Source organism: Humulus lupulus, chromosome 6, assembly GCF_963169125.1.
Source record: "Humulus lupulus chromosome 6, drHumLupu1.1, whole genome shotgun sequence".
Classification (NCBI taxonomy): Eukaryota; Viridiplantae; Streptophyta; class Magnoliopsida; order Rosales; family Cannabaceae; genus Humulus; species Humulus lupulus.
In genome coordinates this window covers 17,700,692-17,723,242 of record NC_084798.1, presented here as the reverse complement: position 1 = coordinate 17,723,242, position 22,551 = coordinate 17,700,692, and the positions used below count along the sequence as shown (strand labels likewise).

General features: G+C 31.9%; 2 protein-coding genes and 1 pseudogene across 3 annotated transcripts; 1 reads left to right on the top strand and 2 right to left on the bottom strand.

Annotated features, from left to right (window-relative positions):
- Positions 1 to 5,622: 5,622 nt before the first annotated feature.
- LOC133781770 (receptor-like protein EIX2) lies at positions 5,623 to 9,621 on the top strand. 2 transcript variants are annotated; one of them, XM_062220839.1, is made up of 2 exons: positions 5,623 to 8,891; positions 9,412 to 9,621. In XM_062220839.1, exon 1 carries the CDS (start codon positions 5,969 to 5,971, stop codon positions 8,864 to 8,866), a length of 2,898 nt encoding a protein of 965 aa, XP_062076823.1. In that variant the 5' UTR covers positions 5,623 to 5,968; the 3' UTR covers positions 8,867 to 8,891; positions 9,412 to 9,621. The 2 variants fall into 2 exon arrangements, with proteins under 2 accessions (XP_062076823.1, XP_062076822.1); XM_062220838.1 differs by having other exon boundaries at positions 5,624 to 8,891; positions 9,415 to 9,621.
- A 7,044-nt stretch (positions 9,622 to 16,665) lies between these two features.
- On the bottom strand, positions 16,666 to 19,182 carry LOC133784784 (putative disease resistance protein At3g14460; annotated as a pseudogene).
- LOC133781769 (putative disease resistance protein RGA3) lies at positions 18,806 to 19,996 on the bottom strand. The gene has a single exon (XM_062220837.1). It carries the CDS (start codon positions 19,965 to 19,967, stop codon positions 19,227 to 19,229), a length of 741 nt encoding a protein of 246 aa, XP_062076821.1. The 5' UTR covers positions 19,968 to 19,996; the 3' UTR covers positions 18,806 to 19,226.
- Positions 19,997 to 22,551: the final 2,555 nt, after the last annotated feature.

Sequence of the window (22,551 nt, the reverse complement as noted above, 5' to 3'; positions counted from 1 at the left end):
GTGACGCTTAGAGGATGTGTATCGATGGTGAATGGAGTCAAGGGGCCGAGCGTTATTCGATTCGAGGATGTAGTCTTATTTATGTTTTTATGGTTTTTAAATGTATTTTTCCGCATTTTCTATGTAACCCTTTTTACTTTAAGTATTTTTTGTTTTTTTTGTTTTAAAGACAATGGGTACCCATATCCTACTTATTTTATGAAAGTAACCTTTGTTTCCATAAGTTTTCAATAAAATTATGGTATTTCCGCAAAAATGTAAGTTTTATGTATAGATTCGTTAATGGTCCAAGTAGTCTAGATTAGTGGGTCGTTACAATACCTAATCACCCAAGGTAGTCAAATTAGGGCTAAACTTAATGCTATTGATAAATTTAAATTATTTATAGGAATACTGTAATTAATTTATTAGTTAGATTCACTTGTGATTTGGGAAAACCTTTTGAATATTTAGGAACCTTAGACTAGCAATTAGAACATTAAATTAAAGATGATGAAATATGTTTGTGGAAGAACATAGGGGGAAATTAAAGACCTAGAATTCTTCATTCTTGATTTCTAATTGTATTATTTTCTTAAAATTTTATTTTATTTACTAGTTTCTTTTTTTTGTACCTAACTTATATTAAAAAAAATAGTGATTAACATTTAACACTTTTAAGTGTACATTAATTTGGATTTGGTATTTTGTGAACACCCCTATCTACTACCAAATGTATTTATGTATTAAAAATGGTTTAAGATATGAGGTACAAATAAATTATCTAATATCTTGCATGGCAATTATGGGAGGGTGGTTTGGTCAACACATGATAGTTGGATGTAATATACAAATTACAATATCTGGGAGGGTAATTTGGTCATTTTGATGGTGTACTTGGCATCCATAGAAAATAAAGATTGAGGCGGCCAGGGGAGAAAGGATTAGAGTATCTATTAATCTGTAAATATCTATAAAACAACTAGTTCTTCTCTTCAATTTTGGTTAGCTTATTTTGTCATTTTAGTGCCAAAAGTAGTTATTTGAAGTTTTAAAAAAATTGTCATTTAGTGCCACAAGTTGTTTAATTTTTTTTTTGAAGCTTAATGATATTATATGTGATTAAGGGAAAGAATCTAGAGTTGATTTTTTCCTACTCTGTTTTTTAGTAAGAAAACAAATCTAGAGTTTTGGGTTTTCCACTAATAGCACAAAAGTAGGTAACCTTTAATTTAGACTAATCAAATTGTATGTCACCAAACCAAATATTTGTAAATATTAATCATAATAATCTAAAGAAAAATAAAATATATGCTTAGTATTTGTACATAATTTAAAAAGAAAATAAATGTGTATGCAACCTTAAATTCAATTATTTTTTTTGTTGGGTCCTTAAATTCAAATTTTAGTAATTAAAGAAATTTATAAATAATATAATTGTGTATGCAACACCTTGATTCAATCACATTTAGTAAATATTATAAAGAAAAAAAAGGAGATGTGATTCTGTCACATTTAGTTAAAATTATAATGAAAAAAAATAGAATTGTAATTCTATCACATTTAGTCAAAACTTTACATTTACACATAGTGATAATTAACTTATAAACTGACTCAATGTCAAAAAGATAAAATAATAATAAAAAAACAAATTACAAATAAATAAGACATTAAACATAAAATAAGTGTTTTGCAATTGCATGCCAAATTGTATTGACTCTCTAAAAGCCCAAACAAGTATACATTTGAGGGTGATTTTTCCCGACCAAGAAAAATTATGACAATAAATCTACAAATAATTTATATTTTTTTAGACTCTGTATTTTGGTTTATTATTTGTTTGGACTCTGTGTTTTGACAAATTATTTTTTGGATCTTGTATTTTCTAAAATAGTTCAAATAGACTCCTAAACCTGATTTTGATCAAAGTTTTTTTTTTAACTAAAATCACAAATAATTCATTAAACTAACAACTCATAACAAAAATACAGTCATTCTGCTTAAACACTGTGTTGTTATATTCAATTTTTTGTTTAGCAAAATCAGGTTTAGGGGCCTATTTGAATCATTTTACAAAACACAGGGTCCAAAAAATAATTTATCAAAACACAAGTCTAAACAGGTAATGAGTCAAAACACATGGTCTAAAAATGTATAAACCCATCTACAAATATATTATGGCTTCTGTCAAAAAAAGTCTTTGGAGTTAGATAAATTTTTGGATTAATCCATACACAAGGTAGCCACTCTCTTTTACTTTCAAAGTTGTGGTGTCTATAATTTTTATTTTTGTGTTTTATTTTGATTACTGGAATATTTGTATTCAACTTGTCTATGATATTGCTGCAAAAAAAAAAAAAAAAAACTGTTACTCACATGATATTCATACAATTATATTTTATAATTTATACATTTAATATTATAAATATAACCATAAATTAATAGTTCAATTAATTATTTAATATTAGTATAAAATTATAATGTTATCTGCATGTGCATAGCTAATAATGATATTAGTATAATATATGATATTTTTATTTATTTAAAATTTATATGATATTGAAAAGAATATATAATTTTTAAATATATAAAAAAAAGTTTAAGAAGTACTATTATCAATATATATTATATATATTTTAGCATTTAAATATTTAATTTTAAATGGAAATATATATGAAGTAATTTTTTTAAAAAAAGAAAAATTATAGAATGTTTTTGTTTAATTTTTTTTTAATATGTTCATGTCATATATTATATTAAAAATATTTTTGTTTAACTTGCTTGTGTTGTATAACTGTTTTGGTGTATAAATTTTAAGTTACATACAGGTTGGGACGAGTTTGGATAGGTTTGAGTTTTTGAAAATCGCAGAGATTTAGCTCTCTAACTTGAATCGGTCGACCAACCTGTGGTTTGGTAGATAGGCTCTTTTGGCCAACCAGTTTGAGGCAAGCGGTCGACCAATTCGTGCTGGCAGTGGGATTTTGGGTCCTTTATTAATGACTTTTGAAGTGTAACCCTAGGAGATTATGAGCTAAGGGTCCTAGGACATATTTGAACATGTTTATAGCGTCTTTGAGTTCTATCGAAGATTAGAGAAAATTTGTGGTAAGTGTTGGTTTATCAAGAACCTAAACTTGCGTTATACTAACTGTGACTTCAGTTGTGTTGTCTTGACTATATTAATTCCATGTGAATCTGTCATTCATGCAGTCAATATATTTTGGGAAATTAAAAGGTCCTTTTGATGTTGAATCTCTTAAGACAAACACTTTTCTATTTAGATTTGTTTTTGAATCCGATAAAAGATGTGTTTTGATGGGAGAGCCTTGGATATTAGAAAACTCATTTCTTGTGTTAGAAGAGCCTAAAGGAACCGGAGATTACACTTCCATGAAGTTTTCTAATGTTTCTTTTCGGATCCAATTACATAACCTACCTATTTGTGGTTTATCAGTGGAAGCAGGGCAAGGAATTGGCTGCTTAGGCCTACTATTTTGTAAATTTGTGCCTTATTAGACTTTTAGTTAAGGTCTATGTACGAATTTATTTCTATTAATTATTGTAAATGACTTAGTATGCCCACGTTAATTGATTATCTTCTTATAATGGTCCATGTCCAATTGATTTATTAATAGATAATTCACTTACGTTTCAATTTTTTTTATTTTGTTTTGTTGAGCCGTATGGGAATGTTGGAACTAAAATACCATAAAAAAAAGAGGAAATTACATTTTATATGAGATTTTTAATAGAGTGTGCAAAAATATGGCTTTTTTTTTTCAAAAAAAGTTAATCTATGGCTTTTTTTAAGAATTTTTACTTTTATGGGTTTATTTTCCCATATTTTTGTATAAAAGTTGGTTTATGCCATAGTTTTACTCTTAATCAAATTTGGAAGGGTATGTTTGTAATTTGATTATTATTTTTTTAGGTTATTTGTTTTTTTATATTGTTTTTATATGACTAATTTTATAGTAAATTTTTCTTTGGTTGTTTTGCAAATTTTTTTTTGTAATATGAATTGTTTTTAAAATTATTATTTATTTATTATAAACATGTTTTTTTTTAAGATTGTACGTTTTTTTTTTTCAAATCCTGGGTAGGGTAACCAGTTACTTGATTGATCTTAAAAAAAAATCCTAGAGCTAGGTTAAATAACATGCACCAGGAGGGGTAACCAGTTATCCTGAGATGAGTAACTTTCTGCCATAAGAGAGGTAACCAGTTACCTAAGAGGGGTGACGAGTTACTCATATTAAATATGAAAATAAACATCAAATTTGAAGGAAAAAAAGGAAGAGCACTTCATTAAAAAAGGAAGAAGAAGTAACTATGATTTTAGTAACATAAGTAACTAGTTACCATAAAGAAACCATAAATACACACACACCAGAACGTGAAAGTAACCAGTTACCCTTAGAAATATACATACAAAGAATGTGAAGGTAATCAGTTACCCATTCACGTTTTCATATTTTTATTAGTTTTCTTTCCAAATTTTGGTATTCCTATAAGTGTTACAATAAAAAGAAAATGCTGAAAATTTGATTTGATTTTTTTTTACATATAGTGGAAAAAACTATAAAAAAAATTACAACAATAAAATATAATAAATAAATAAAATAGTAGAATAATTATGTAATGTTAAAATATATGTGTGAAAAAAAAGAAAAAAGAAAAGAATAAGAACAAAAATAAAAATAAAAAAAAACAAAAAAAATGATGAATGAAAAAAATAGATGAATAAATAAGAATGAAAAGAAGAAGAAGAAAAATAATGGAAAACTGAAAAGAAAAAAAAATATGAATGAAAAAATTGGTAGAAAAAATAGAAGAAGAAAAAAAAGCTCATATGTGTGAAAAAAAGAAAAGAAATGGAAAGAGAAAATAATAAATACAAAAATGAAGAAAAAATAGAATGAAAAAAAACTGAAAAAATATGAAGAAAAAAAACAAAATAATACAAATGAAAGAAAAAAAATAGATAAATAAATAAAAATTAAAAGAAGAAGAAGTAGAATGAAAAAATTGAAAGAAAAAAAGATGAAGGAAAAAATTGGTAGAAAAAAAAAAAGAAAAAGGAAAAAATGGAAGAAAAAACAAGTAAGGAAAAAGAAGAAAAAAAAGAAAAAAATGATAGAAAAAAATAAAATTATCTTTAAAATCAAAGAAAACATAACTATGATAAAAAAATATAACATTTTCATATTTTAGTTAGCTACTAATTGTGTTTTTCATACTTTAACTTTTTCTTTAATAAATTTCTCATACAAATTAAGAAAAATATAATTCCATATTTTTGCACATTAATAGTATAAAAGCCATATTTTTTAAAAATTCCCTAAAAAAATGTTTAAAAATGTTTATTGGTTTTTTAAAAAAAAAACAAAATACTTATTGGTACTTAATTAGTGACCATATTTTGTGGAAAACTTTAAATTCCCATATAAATAAAAAAAAAACAGTAAAAAAATCACCATAAATATACGAAGATGGTGATTCAGTACATACTTAATTTAAAGATTACTAAATTACCTATTATATTATTGTCCATTATTTTTTTTCTTTTACATACTGTATCATATATTTTATGTACTCCCTATATTAAAAATAAAAATCCAACAAATTAAAAAATAAAAAAATAATGTAAGATAAGAGATTCAAATAATTTTTCTAATATGCTGCATTAAATAAATTCTATTTAAAAAAGAATATTAGTATTTAAGAGTGCAAAATTAAAAAATAAAATAAAAGAAAAAACAAATACAAAGAGTGACAATTATGAATATTAGGTGAAGTGGCGACAAAGACCGAGACCAAGTGTTCACAATGGGCTCTTTCGAGGCACGTTGTTTTAGAAAATAAAGATTGAGGCTGGCAGCTAAGATTGTAGTTTAGATATATATACAGATACATATGTGTTTATATATATATATTTCCATTTTCCTTAGTGTCAGTATATTCTTGTTATTCCATAATCACGAGAATGATAGTATTAGTAGTGTGGCTTCTTTTCTTGCTTACCACCGCTGCTCATGTACGGTGTGATGATGGTGATCAACAAGACAGTCAGTGCATAGAGAAGGAGAAAGAGGCTCTCCTCAGCTTTAAGAGAGTTGCTGATCCAGGTAACCTTCTTTCTTGGGCAACTGATAGTTCCAACCAAAACTGTTGTAACTGGGAAGAAATCACTTGTGATAACCAAACCAATCATGTTGTTGCTATTGATTATTATGGTTATGGTGTTGGTGGTGAGATCGGTTGCTCCTTGGTTGAGTTGCAGTATTTGTATTTCTTGAAACTAGCTGGGAATGACTTGAATCGAATTCCCAAGTGTATTGGTTCTTTCAAACATCTCACACATCTCTATCTTTCAGTTGATCCAGTTAGTGGAACTATTCCTCCTGAGATTGGTAATCTTACCAAATTGCAGTATTTTGTTCTTTCAACATCTTCTTATAACAACATCATATATGTTGATAATCTTGACTGGCTTTCTCGTCTCACTTCTTTGAAGAGCTTTGTGTTGAGGAATGCAAATTTGACAAAAGCAGTGTTCCAATCACTTAGAGTGGCACCTTTCTTATCACACTTCGAAATATCAAATTCTGTAATTCCCAAGGTAGATCTTTCATCTCCATACTCTACAAATTATTCGTCGAATTTTCTCAAATATCTTCGACTTTCTTATAATTCAATACATCCCACTGCAATTACTTGGCTCTTAAACTCTAGTAGTAACCTTTTTAAACTCAGCATATCAAAGAACATCATAGATGGTTCATTTCCAGATTCCTTTGGGGGAAAAAAGTTTTTGTCAAGCGTTTACTTGACCCGAAATGAAGTTGAAAATGGAGTTCCAAAGTCATTGGGGAATCTTACCAACCTGCAAGTCTTAGATTTGTCTCGAAACAACTTTAGTGGAGCCTTGCATGGTGTTTTGGGAAATCTGTCAGGATCTGCCAAGAAGTCATTAGAGGTTTTGTATTTGAATTATAACCAACTTGGAGGACTAATTCTTGAGGATGTTGAGAAGACATTCCCATCGATGCTAGAGCTATATCTTGATAATAATCGGTTGGAAGGTACTTTTCCTAGCCGCTTAAGTCGATTTCCAAGTCTTCGTATTTTATGGTTGAATGACAACCAGTTCACAGGACCATTGCCTGATCTTTCATCAATGCCAAACTTGATAAATTTCAAAGCAAGTAACAATAAGTTGAATGGTACTTCAAAAGAGAGTATTGGTGAGCTTTCTTATCTTGAATTTTTAGATGTCTCTTCAAACTCTCTTGATGGGGTTATCTCTGGAGTGAACCTAAGGTGTCCCAAATTGAAGAGACTGTATTTTTCCTATAACTCAGCCTTGAGATTGAAATTCAACTCCAATTGGGTTCCCCCATTTAAGTTGGAAACCATATTCCTCATATCTTGCAAGCTAGGTCCACAGTTCCCTAGTTGGTTGCAAACACAATCACAACTCTCCTATCTTGACATTTCAAATTCTGACATTTCTAGTGCTGTTCCTGATTGGTTCAGTAATATATCATCCAATTTGGAGTACTTAAATATGTCTTTCAATTTTCTCTATAGCACCTTGCCACATTTTCCATTGATGGGTGCTTATACAGTTGATTTGAGTTTCAATCAATTCAATGGTTCTATTCCATCTTCTCTCTCCAATGCAACCCATTTATATCTCTCCAATAATAATTTCACTAGTTGCAGCTCTTTTCTATGTGAAGCCAAAGATGTGGTAACAAGAATTCTTGACATGTCCAATAATCAATTTTCAGGGAGCCTTCCTGATTGTTGGGGGAATTTCAATAGGACTCTATTTTTTCTGAAGTTGGACAGCAATGAATTCTCAAGAAAGATCCCAATTTCCATTGGAAGTTTGACAAAACTTCAATCTCTACAGTTGGAGCACAATAACTTCTTGGGACCTTTGCCTTCTACACTGAAAAACTGCACTAGACTACAAGTTTTGGATTTGGGATGGAATAGTTTGGAAGGAATAATACCATTATGGATTGGTGAAAGATTTACTTCATTGGTTTTTCTCAATCTGAAATCAAATGAATTTCAAGGAAACATACCATTGAATCTCTGTCATCTTTCTCATATCCAAATATTGGATCTCTCCTTAAATAATCTAAGTGGTGCTATTCCTTCTTGCTTTGCAAATTTCACATCAATGGTTCAGAACACTGGCGCTACAAGTCCCAACATTTTGATAACATATGGTCCTGACTACATGGGAGAGTATCAAAGTCTTGCATCACGGGTTATTTGGAAAGGAATAGAGTATGAATATAAGAGTATTCTTGGTTTGCTAAGACTGATTGATCTATCGAGTAATAAATTGGGTGGAGAGATACCTGTTGACATGACTCGTCTTTTGGAATTGACTCAGTTAAATCTATCACGAAACGAGTTGAGTAGAAACATTCCTAAAGAGATTGGGAGCTTGACTAAGTTAGAGTCTTTGGATCTGTCCCATAACAAGCTTTCTGGTGCAATTCCCATCAGCCTGGCACAAGTGTCTCTTCTGAATCATTTGGATTTGTCAAACAATCGATTGTCAGGAAAAATTCCCACAAGCACTCAACTACAAAGTTTCCATGCTTCTACATATACCATGAACCATGGACTCTGCGGACCTCCTCTGACAAGTTCATGTCATGAAGATGGAACTTTGCAAGAAGGTTCTTTGGCCTCAGCTCATGATAAAGAAGATGAAACGTGGTTTGAGTTGTCATGGTTTTATAAAGGAATTGGAGTTGGATTCACTATAGGATTTTGTGGAGTTTGTGTCAATTTAGTGATGATAAAGCATTTCATGCATAGCCTAAGAAATGTGCTATCAAAGGCACTGCGCTGAGAAGAAAGCTTACTGCAATTGACAGGTTAGTATTATTACATGATAATTTTGTTCAAAAATTCAGTCTAATTTAATTATATATAAATATTATTTCTGAAATGTTCCAAAAGGCAATAGCCACTATAGGGGTAGACATTGCATTTTCCTGTAAAAGACTAGATTATTAGATAAAAGATTCTTGAATTCATTAGTGTCCAACTTAATTCTATTTTTTTAACAGCAATATAGATTTATTTGGAAGGAAAAGTATATTTATGAATCTATAGGGGTGTTCTTTAACGTTTTAATACAAGGTTTTCTTTCATATAAAAAATTTAAATATATATGAATCTATATTGGCCAGGCCACCATTTATATTAAAAAAAGTTATTCATTTTATATATTTATGTATATATTAAAAAAAATGGCCTTCTTATTTAATAATTCTTGTTTTGTCAGTGCCTTTAAAATTTGTATTTCAAGTGGCCAAGTAAGTTTGGAGTGTATAAAATTAAACTAAATTATGTTTTCTCTCATATTATTTCTTCCATGTTTACTTTTTTAAGTAGATTCCTCTGGTGATGAAGATCAGACTTAGTGGCTGCAAGGATTCTAAGAGTTCAAAGTTTAAAAGCAACAGAATTAAAGGGTCAAGCTTGAAGCATTTGAATCTCTATACTGTTTTTAGTAGCTGATGCTTTTGACTATTGTTAAGTAAGTTTGTAAACTTTGTTTCTACAATTACACTTACCAAACAAAGATTAACTTTCTCTTAATAGTCTTTATCAAAACCAGAGATTCAAACACTTTGATGTTCAACTGAGTCCTAAATAACTCATTACCACTTATAATGTTATGAAGACTTTCTTCACAAATATTGTTAGACCTAAAGTTTGAAGCTGTGAGCAGTTTCTTAGTATGAGATGCATTGAGTTTGAAGCTGTTATTAAGTCTACGACTTATCCAAAACAAAAGAAAACATCTAATCTTGTAAACCTGAGATGAAAAATGGTGATGGTGATCTAATATAAAGAACTATAACACCACTGATCTAATTGAGCCATATTATGTCACATTTAGCATTTATCTAAAACAAACCTTATATTGGAAGGATCTGCAATCATGTCCTAAGTTCTTTCTAACCACTTAATTACACAAATTTGATACAAATTAAATTACTTAAATAGAATGAGATGGAAAGTTTTTCAAATTAATAGACACCATAGACTCCTCTGCTGTTTGATCTGTAATAAACCACATAGAACATCTGGTAACACACTAAATCCACTTAATAAATAGATATGTACATGTGGTAGATTTTGAAGCATTTTTAGAGAAGAACTTCTAGACTTGATACCTTTATTTGCTGTCTACATTCCTGGTTTCTCTGGAAATCATATTGAAATAAGGAACTACTTGAAAGAAGATGACTCAGATAACAATAAGTTGAATGGTACTTCAAGAGAGAGTATTGGTGAGTTTTCTTATCTTGAGGCTTTAGATGTCTCTTCAGGCTTGAGATTGAAATTAACTCCAATTGGGTTCCCTCATTTCAGTTGGAAATATGTCTTTCAATCTTCTTTGCAGTACTTTACCACATTTTCCATTGAGTTTCAATCAATTCTATGGTTCTATTCCCTCTTCTCTCTCTCCAATGCAACCAATTTATATCTCTCCAATAATAATTTCACTAGTTGCAGCTCTTTTCTATGTGAAGCCAAAGATGTGGTAACAAGAATTCTTGACATGCCAATAATCAATTATCATGAAGCCTTCCTGATTGTTGGGCAAATTTCAACACTCTATTTTTTCTGAAGTGGTGAGATTGGCTGCAGTATTTGAATTACTTGAGTCTATATGACATTCTATACCACATGAAGCGGCATAAAGTGATTAAGTAATTTAATATCGGGTTCTGCATATTCAAATTTGAAACAAAATATGTGGAATCTGATATGAAATTGTACCAAATGTTGTGTCAATAAAGTTTGAGATGTTGCCAAGACTTAACCAACAATAACTCAGAGAGAGTGGTGTCGATGATCAAGTACGAACCTTGTGATAAATTTTGTGTTGTAGTAGTTTTCATTGCTGACAACACTGAGTTAATTTAGACGTTACACAACTTCAATCCTGTTCTCTATTTCTTGTGGAATCAATTGATTTGTATTTAATAAGGTTTCATCATGTACCACAGAAGTTTACTAGCTTCTTAATTAAGATGAAATACCAACACAAAAAAAGCACTGTTCTTCTTTAGCATAGCAGATTAAACTAGAATGATGAAAAACTGAGCAAGATACTCAATACAGCAATCCAGTGCAATTTAACATGTGTCTATACATATATACATAAATAAGAAGTAGCTAAATTTACCAATGTTTTACTAAACTTACTTCTGGTTGATAAAGCTGGTTTCTAACCTGAATGTATTTTGTATTAGTTACAGGGGATACAGCGCAAGTCCAAAAGCAAGGATTCAATATACAAGGATTCTGTTGGGTTTCAATCCAACACCAAGACTCACAATATAAGCTACAACAGAAGACCAAGTAGAAAAACAGATCACAAAAATAGCACACACACACACACACAAACAAATCAACACAGAACAATTATACTGGTTCGGCCTCAAAGATAATGACCTACATCCAGTCGAGCTCGTCCACTAAATCTCAAAGACGATACAACTTCAACAGGCTACCTGCCTAGCACCAGAACTTGCTGACTCGCAAACTAGCTCTGCTTCAATACACAACATCAACACAATTCTCCAAGTCTCTCAACAAGTTCGCTTTCACCAAAAATTACTCTGTCTGAAAAAAATTACAAGGACACTTATTCATGTGTCTCCCAATCTTTTGTACTCTCTATTTATAATAAAACAGTAAAAGTAAGTAGACCAATCCGCTTGAGACCCTCTAAAACCGTTAAAACAGTTACCCTTTCTTGAATCTTGAAGTTGTCATTTACTTAGTTTGCAAGGATTACCCCACAGATTCAATAATCTGTTATACCTAATAACTATAAAGTAGTTTCAAGTTCAAATATGGCTATACAAGAGTTCGATAATCAGTAATGAGAGAGAAAGAACAGACTAATCATTTGCATAGTCTTTGTATGCTGCATTGTCTCCTACTTCAACCATCACATATAAAGTTTTACGTAATCATCTGATACAAATATTATGAGGACCAATCTTAAAGCGTTACGACATTGTATGCAGTCACACTATAAGTAACATGCAGCAAAAATTAATTACATTGGCAATATGTTTCCATGTCTATATATATATAAATCCTATAGCTAGCTGTATATTTCTTTTCCGATAATCAATCAAAATTCTTAAGAGTTTTCCTCTCTAAACTCCTGCAAAACCAAGTCACAGCCCTGTTCGACAAAAAGGAACGGTAGCTTTGCAATTAGCAAACTATCATAGAAACCAAAATATCAGTAAAGATGATAGAATCAGGAAGAGAAAGCTTTCGAGTCCTTAGTTATCTAACAAAAGTACAACTTAGTATATTGTAAAAGATGAACAAGAGAAGTAGTTTACTTGTTTCAGACCAAATAATCAGGTCCTACGTCCAAGGCAGCAGAGTCAACAAGGTCCCTATATAGTCACTCAATCAAACACCACACCTACCTCTCTTTAGTACACATCTTCTAGACTTCAATCTAACCTGCAATAGACAATGCATACAACCAAGAAAGCCAAACTGACAGCACTTGTTCAAACCAGAAATTCGAACAGTATTGAACTAGAGAATATTCGAACAATAATAGAATGCGAACACCAAGATGATATATAGAGCTGGTTCTTCTCCTCTGCACTAATCTGTAATGGTAGCACAAAACAATGGTGTCACCCTCTTCTATAATATTCTCACTTCCCTCTACAAAGAAATCCCTGTACAATGCCGTTCCATGAAATGGTTCTTAAGAGCAAATATAGTTTGATTCCAGTAATTTAATATTTATCATATCTTGTCAGTTCCATTCTTTAATGTTACTCAACTTAATTCGTTGGATTTAGCAATTTTATTATGTTTGATGTTTACTAGTTTGTATTAGATATGAGGATCAATAATATTTGATATGAAACATCCTATCCTTGTGATTACTACTACTTCATCATCCATGATTAAGGTAAGTAAATTTTTCAATCTTGGTTGACACCTTCTGCCAAATCATGCATGCTTTTCAGTTTTAATTATTCCCAATGTCTATCTGAATGAATCTGATGCAGGGAGGTCGTTTAGAAAGGCAGGAAAGAGATAGCATCCACAACATGAAAGAGACAAGAAAAATCAAAGGGAGGAGCTTTTAAGCATTCTATAATGTAAGAGTTTCTGGCTTACAAAATATCACCATAGAATGGCTAAAATTAGTAATCTGCAGGTTTAAGAGTGATAATTTATCAGTTAAAATTCATTGAGTGTATTTGTTGTAAAAGGGTATTTGGGAATGAGATTCCTTTGAGAGTTTTTTGTTTTATAAAACTAGACGCATAATTGTTGAGAGAAAGTTTGATTAGTGGCTTGACTGATAGATAGGATATTGCATTGTTTTTTCATTAATCAATGCAATTTTCTTCTTCTTTTTGAGAAAACATTATAAATTGCTAATTGCAAATAGAAGGGGACATGAGTCTGAGTTGGTGGAAAGTTTTGATCTTTTCTTTTTTTTTTTACTTTTTTTTTTAGGTTAAATCAACCAACTGCCAAAAGAACATAGCTATCAAGTATCTCAAATCAATTGCTCCTCACATGATGATGTCTCTATTGGATTTAACAATAGATCTCATCTTAGCTATAAGAGCAACTTACTTATAGTGCCACTGCCAACCTTGTCTTTGCCTGTGGAAACAAGAGAATCTTAAATGTGGGATTCTTTTGGGTCTTAAAATAACAATAATAATAAGAATAGAGCTGTCCTTTTCTCTTGCCGTCTTATCTTCATGCTAAGAAAAAGAAGGTTTTTTTAACTCTTTCCGAACCAACCCATATAATTTATTTATTTCTTTCATTCCTAGACATTGCTACTAATTCATATAGATCGGATTGCTTGCAACTAAGGTTGAAACTCAATCTCAACTCTTCACCTAACTTTGTTCTCTAGACATTGCTACATCGTATCTCACTTCAGCAAAATGGCTCTGAAACAATTACAAGGAAACTTTTTAATGTCTCTCAATCTTTTGTACTCTACTCCCTATTTGTAATAAAACAGTAAAAATAAGTTGACCAATTCACAGTTGCTCTCTAAGACCGTTAAATTATTGATGATGATAATGATAATGATAATGATATTATCTTTTCCCACAGTGCCTTCCATCTCTTGAATTAATGATAGAAACTGATAAAATTGTGAATTGCAATGGAAAAGTAAAGACTTACACTCATAGAAATTATCATTTGAGTAATTAGGCAGAAACATGGACTCTAACACCTGTGTTTGGGCTGCTTAAGGATCAATATGATATTCAATCCCAGACTTCCTTAGGAGAACAACTTCTTTGTGAGGATATTATTTTGCCAAGAATATCATCACCAACATGCTCAAACACTAACCAAAGAAAGTATCTAAGTAAAACAGGAAACCAAAATCATTAAAGAAAAACTGAAGTGCAACACTTGAGTATTTATAGTTCTTTCCATGTTCTGATCTATATATATATATATATATATATACATCCTAGCTAGCTGTATATTTCTTATTGAAGTTGATCAAAATTATTAAAGTTTTCCTCTCTAAATCTTTAGGCTGGAACTACCAATTAATTATGAAATTCAAAATGCTGTGATTAGTACATGAGAATTCATTAACATATAGAGAACTATTATAAAGCATAAAACTAACTCCATTTAACCAGCAGATTACTAATTTTATATAATAGAATGTTTAAAAAAAATAAAAAATTTCCTTTTTCGAGTGCCTTTCATCGTAGACCATAAAACATTTTTATTTTATTTTAAAAAAAGACGAAAGTCACCAGTCCATGAGTGACTTCCTCCCAAATTTATTAAAAACCCTCACTTATGGCGGAGGAAAACAGTGGTAACAAACAAGACACTAGAAAATTACATAAAGATAAAATAAAAAAACATCTCAACTCAAACATCAAAATAATAAGAAGAAACAAGATGATTCTGAAAATAGTAATCGATCTAAACAAGCCTAAACCCGCGAAAATCCAAATAACCAAATTACAATCTGACATGAACATTACTTGTTTCTTGTTGCGAAAGCTACCTCTTTATTGCCTTTAAGTGAAAAGTATGTATTGGCAAAAGTTGTCAACCAAGATGTGAAATTTGCCTAAATCATTGATGATGATTAGAGGATGCCCTCAATGATTGTCCCAATCATACAGATTTTCCGAAAAGGGATTCAAGAATTTCAACTCATAGACTTGAGAACATAAATCAGTGTATGGTAAAAACTGATTCAAGTATCTTATGCACTCCACACCATTTGCTGAATAATTTCTTTGGAACAATCTATGCACATATGACTCCACTCTTAGATTCTCAGTACACAAAAGGTCTGTCAAAACAAAGTGAACAATTTTTTTTATTATTTTTGAAGCAAAAAAACAAACATAGAAGAAAAGGAAATTGGTAACAAAATAAGAAAGACAGTGAAGATAAAAAACATAATGCAGCATGTGGACATGGAATTGAAACTTTCAAAATCATAATACAGTGAAAAAATGTATTGTGTTTCTCAAAAAGAAGACAGTACAATGATATGTATTATATTATATGCTTTTTTTTTTCTGTGTAATGATGAAAGCCATAAAAGCTATAAAGTATAAGGCTATATAACACATTTTATAATCCACAACAATTAACAGATCTTGCATAATTTGGATATCTTATAAAGTATTCCAAGAAAATGTTACAAGACCCTCATATTAGATAATTTATAGTTTCATGATCATTAGAGAGAAAAATACATATAGAAAAACACATAAGAAGTGATTTACCAGTGTGAACCCAAACTGTAAATAGTAATTAAACACACCTGAAGAATTTAGTAGAGCATAAAACTTGTGGAAACTGGGCATTTAATGAAACTCCAGTCAGTCTTCCAAAACAGAGGCTTTCTTTGCAACTGTGCCACATCATCATCATCATAATTGGGAATCAAGAGCTTCTTTCAGAAATATAGAATTCTAAACAATTCCAGTCTCAGATTTTCAGTGTACATAAAGTCTGTCAAAACAAAGTGAGCAATGAATAAGAATATCAACCATAACAAACTATATATATTGAAAATAATATGCAAAAAAGTGGACTGAGTTCATATTATAATACCTCATATAGAAGAAAAGCGTGCACTTGAGCTGAAGCTTTAATTGAAAAGAAAAGAAGAAGAAAAACCATCTTTAGAGATGTAAAATAATCTCAAATTACTACAGGTCCCTACCATACAATTATAAGTAAATATTTTTATAAAAATTGAATAATATTCGAAGACGTAAAACAAACCTGGGATTGTGGTAAGCCAGACTTGGAACAAATATGGATCATGTTGAGAAAACTATCTTAGAGTCCTCAGAACATTGCTTGTTTCTCATGTACCTGTCCTTAGATCCCTCAGAACATTGCTTGTTTCATGTTGAGAAAACTATCTTCTTCCTGCCTTTCTGAAGAACCTCCCTGCATCATAGAGACATTAAAATTGACATGAATTGAAAGTGAAAAGCATGTTTTGGCAAAAGGTGTCAACCAAGATAGCAAAACTTACGTTAGTTATTGATGAATCGTGGTTGCCCTCGGCCTGAAGTTATGCCCCCAATGCCTTCCAAGAGATCAATCAATTAATTGAGATTGCCTAAAAAGAGCAAATACATACCTCAATTATTTGATTTAACATTCAGAGTAGTTGTGTGAAAGATTGGGATGTGACGTATGGTAAATGCAAGCTCAACAAAATTCGACATGGGGTATATGACTAATCTTTCTCCAGTACTCCTTATTTTCACTGTCCTTTGTGTCGTAAATTTTCTTTAGCAGAGGACAATTAAGTATACTCAAAGAGCTGAGGGATGTTGAAAACCCTTCTTCTGATAATGTCTGCAACTCAGGGCACGACGAGATGTAAAGTTGTTGCAAGGAGGTGAGTTGAGTCAGCCCATTTTTGTCCAGACCTCTAAGTTTTGAAAATGTAAGGATAGAAAGAGAGGTGATAGTGGCAGGCAGTAGTCCTTCCTCCGGAAATGATTCCAAATCTTCTTCATCTCCTTCAACTGGAGCATTCCTGAGATTGGGTAATGTTTACCGATTCCATTTCATCCTCAAAAGTTGATGATAGTTTATCCTAAGTGTAGACAAACTAATGGGCAGACCCCCTTCAGGAATAGTCTTTATCAATGAACAACTTTCGATTGTCAAAGATTTCAAAGATGAGAGGGAAGTCATCTTCTCTGGCAACCACTTCAATTCAGGGCAAAGAAAAATCCGAAATTCTCTCAGCTTGGGAGCAATAAGTCCACCATTTGGGAAAGACACAAAGCTACGAAAAGAAGAGATAGACAGAGAAGTTAGTTCCTGACATTGACCATCGGACATTGAGAGGGCTTCAAAGTAATGGCAGTTGTTTATTTCAAGAGTTCGGAGAGTGGGAAATAAATCCATATGGAAGGATCTAAAGGATGACCCATAATAACTCAAAGTAAGTGACGGAAGAGGAGTGCGAGTGGTAAGCAAACTTCCAGTCAAAGAAGAAGGATACATTGCCTTTATTGCCTCGTACAATGATTCCACATTTTCCAATTTTCTAATTCTCATTTCTGTGATACAAGGTAATCTTGGGATTTTTAAAGCACACTGCTCATCTGCATCAATTTCAATATTTGTTAATGAAGGAAGGAAGTGAGGCAATTCCCCGATGAGCTTAGGACAATTAGAAATCTCAAGTGTTTTGAGCTTTTTGAATGTTGCTGCATCTTCAGTTTGCATTGAATGCCATTGCACCCATGATGACATGAAGCTGAAGCTTAAGGTTTCCAATGATGAAAATGGCTTCTTCTTCGCAGAACTATTCCCGTAAAACTCAGCACCCACAGTCGTTACTGAATCAAAACTTGAAATGTGAAGAATTTTTAGTGAAGGCAGTTGCCCAAGTGTTGGTAAATTGGAGCAATGCCGACTCACACTAAGCTTTATGTCAACAATGTTGTTGAACGAATCATCCCCAATCCAATTTGGAAATTTAGTGCCTGGATAACCAAGAATCTCGATCTGCTTCAACGTTGTGTTAGGTGAAAGCATTTCAAGCACACTCTCTCCATGTTTTGGATCAACAACAACATAAGCAGTCCATTCCAAACTCAATATCTCAAGTAGCTTCTTATCCAGTACATTGACTTGATCCGATGCTTTGGTAATATTGGCCACATTTTCTAACTTCTCTATGGAAATTTCACCGCGTAGACTTGAAAGTTTTGCCAACTCTTATATTTTAGTACCACTATCCTTTCCCACAGCGAATGTTGTCAACATTTGGAGATTCCTCAATTTACTTATTTGGCTTGGCATCTCTACTAGCCTAGCTGTGCTGATAATAAGATGTCTCAAATTAATGAGATGATGCATATCTTTAGGCAGAGTTTCAAGTCGATCACAATATTCCAATTTCAATGTCTGTAAATTGTACAATACAGTTACAGATTAGGGCAACATCACAATCTCGGTGCCAGAAAGGTCTAAATAGAGAAGATATTTTAGATCACCGATTGAATCATCCAAATCAGTGATACCACAATCACGAAAAGATAAAACTTTCAAACACTTCAACTTCGGCAGCAAATCGTGCACTACTTCCTTAGGAACCAATGAATCACCATATCTTATTGACAAAAGGGTTCGCAAACGAGTAGCTTTAAAATCATAAGAAGATATCTTATCGCCATAACAAAGGACTTCCGTGGCACATCCAAGGTGACGAGTCTTCTTCTCAAACTTATCAATATCTTCAATATGCTCCAACAAATAACAATATTTTCCAGAAACAACTCTAGCCAAATCAACTATAAGGTCATGCATAACAAAATACGACTTATTATTGTAATTGGTCCTCGGTTGAAAAAACGACATAGATATTAATTCATCAAAATACTCATCACCAACTTCTTCCATTCTCTTACTCCCCTCCGAATGCATCACAAGATTTTCTGCCATCCATATTAAGACAAGTTCCTGTCTTTCAAATTCACAGCCTTTTGGGAATATTGAACAATAAGCAAAACACTTTTTCAAGTGTGCAGGAAGATAGCGGTAGCTCACTTCTAAGGCCGCAGGAAGAACCTTGCTCCTTTTATCAGTCATCTCCCAAATATTACTCGTTGCTACTTGTTCCCATCTCTCAGCATTCACGTCGATCTCAAGAGCCCTCCTAGAACTTTAGCAGCTAAAGGTAAGCCATTACATTTCTTAGCAACTTCTCTGCCGATACTTTCTAGTTTTGGATTCTCAATAAACATATCAAGATTTCCACGAGAGGCGTGTTTCGCAAACAGTTCCCAACACTCATCTTTTGATAATTGTTTAAGATAGTGTGGATCAACGGTTCCAATGCTATCCGCAACTGTCTTGTTTCTTGTTGTTACTATTATTTTGCTGCCTTTTACCCCATTATTGAAAGGCTTCATCACTTCCTTCCACTGAACATAATCATTCGCCCAAGCATCGTCTAGAACAATCAAAAACTTTTTTCCCATTAACTTCTTTGCCAAATTGACTTGAAGCGAATTCAAATCCATGTCATTACGAGCATCATCCGGAGCTACTTGTTGAAGAATGGTTTTTGTCATAGCCATGGCGTCAAATTTATCAGAAACGTACACCCACACCTTAAGTTCAAACTTCTTCATCACTTCTTCATCATTGAAAAGGGTTTGAGCAAGGGTAGTTTTTCCAATCCCACCCATTCCCACTATGGGAATGACATCATATATCTTTTGATTACTGCCTACATCATCTGATATCAAAGACTTCATTAAAGCATCCATGTCATTCTCTCTACCATAAACTTCAGGTTCATCCGGCAGAGAAGTCTTAACAAACAACATTTCTGATGGTTTCACCTCAACAACATTGTTTTCTAAATTCATGTTTCCAATTTGATTTGCTAACAACTCCAATCTCTTCCATGATTATGTACTTTCTATGTGAAGCAAAGAAGAGGTAACAAGAATTCTTGACATGTCCAATAATCAATTATCATGAAGCCTTCTTGATTGTTGGGCAAATTTCAACACTCTATTTTTTCTGAAGTGGTGACATTGGTTGTAGTATTTGAATTACTTGAGTCTAGTTGGGAATGACTTTACTCGAATTCCCAAGTCTATTGCTTCTTTCAAATATCTTACACAACTCAACCTTTTATCAGGTGATTCAATTAGTGGAACTATTCCTCCCGAGCTTGGAAATCTTACCAAATTGCACTATCTAGATCTTTCATTCTCTTCTTCTAAAGATGGTGTGTTTGTTGATTATCTTGACTGGTTCTCTCGTTTCACTTCTTTGAAACCCTTTCTATTAATACTAAACGATTACTTATATTGTTACAAATATGTTTTCTTCTTGATTTGTTGCAGATCAAATCCCGTTTGTTTTCTTTAGATATGCTTTTTTTTTAACTTTAAATATGTGATAGGTAATTGGTTACCTCCATGTTTTGATATATATGTATATTTATAAGTTTTTATGGTAACCGGTTACTTATGTTACTAAAATTATAGTTAATTCTTCTTCTAATTTTTTTGATGAAGTATTTCTCTTCCTTTTCTTCAATACTTTTTTTTTTTTTTTACAATTGCTTATAAGATGAGATCATGTCTTATTTTTCTTCAAATTCGATGTTTTTTTCATATTTAAGATGAGTAACTCGTCATCCCTCTTATAGCATTCAAGGAAGTTGTTTGGATCAAAGGAATTCTGAAGGAACTGAGTTTGATGAAAGGCAAGGCAACTGTGTATTCAGATAGTCAATCTGCAATACACTTGAGCAAAAACCCTGCCTACCATGAAAGATCAAAACATATTGACATAAGAATGTTTTGGATCAGAGACAAGATAGAAGAAGGAGAAATAGAGCTTGAAAAGGTACCTAGTGAAGAGAATCCTGCTGATGCAGGGACCAAAGCTCTCTCCATAGGCAGATTCCAACATTGTTTGGAACTGCTTAACATTGGACCAGGTTGAAGATGGTGGTCCACTCCCCCTTGTGATGTTCTCTAGTTTGTTTTTCTTTGGATTAAGGTGGAATTTGTAGGATTGGTAATCCAAAGAAAATCAAATATGTTATAATAACTTAACAGCTTTTGTCAATTTCTGTTAAGTTAGTTACTAATCAGTTTTTTGTAGTTGTACACCTTGGGATTGTCATTTCAGTTAGTTAGCTCATATTGTAACTCTATTTATGGCTCTAACCTATTCATTATAAAGGTTAGAACAAATATAGAGATTAGGAGTAGTGTTTTTGGGAGAGTGAAACAGAGAGAGAAATTGTGACAGCCATTGTATGGCTTTGTGAGCTCGGGTGTGAGAGTTCTTGGGGATTTCTTTCTGTGTTGTTTCAAGAGGTGTACACTACAACTATTGGAGATTGTAATCAGCTTGATTATAGTGGAGAAAACTCCTTGGGGGAGAGCTGGAGTAGGCCTTGAATTGAGGACCGAACCAGGATAAATTCTCTTTGTTCTCTTGTTTTTTGCTTTTCTGTTGTTGCATTATGTTTGATTTCAGCTTGTGTTTTTCTTTAATTTGTGTTTGATCAACCTTTAAATTGTTGAGTCTTGTGTAGTAGGATTACTACAGGCAGGAAACAAGGATTTGATTTCCTGAGAAAATTGGAAAACTCTAGTTAATACAAAGAAATCTCTGTAGAGACCATAAAACAGGTTCTACTCCAAAGAAATATATAAAATATGACATAATGGAAAATCATAATTGGATTATAGCAAATGGTTCCATGCACTCTCTCTCCCTCCAACTGAATATATTTTCACATATATTAAATGACTCCTGAAAACTCTGGATTTTATGTTACTTCAATAAAACCATCTGACATTTTTGTAATCATCTTCACTCTTTTTTTTTTTGTTTAAAGGAACAGCAGAAAAAGTTGAAAACTCCTCAGAGCGCTATACACAAAATCAACATGGGACAGCCAAAAATCGAAGACTCGCAAGCTATAAGAATACTAGAAGAAATCAAATGAATAAATATATAATTCTTGTAATACATAAATAAATAAGAAGTTATAGGACCAAATAAAAGCCAACCTCCAAGCATGAAATCTTGAACTCATGAGGAGTCCTTCTAATAACTGAGGGAAGACAACCCAAAAGATATATATATATATATATATATATATAATTAATTATAGAATGAGAACAAAATAGAGAGTTCATTAGAAATATGGAAGGAAAAATATGGCTTCATTTAAACTTGAATTACATAAACAGCAACTGATTCATGCAAGGATTAAACATACACTTGATTTACAAGGCCTTCAATAATTGGTAAAAGGAGAAAAGATTCCTGAAACAGCGACATCTGATCTGAGTACCAAGCTAAGATCCCTTCAGACTTTCTAATGCCTAATGGAATCTAGTTTTTATTGATAAAAAGGGTGATGATAGACTAACTTTCTAACTCTGCATGCCTCTGTATGAACTTGAAGTTAATCAA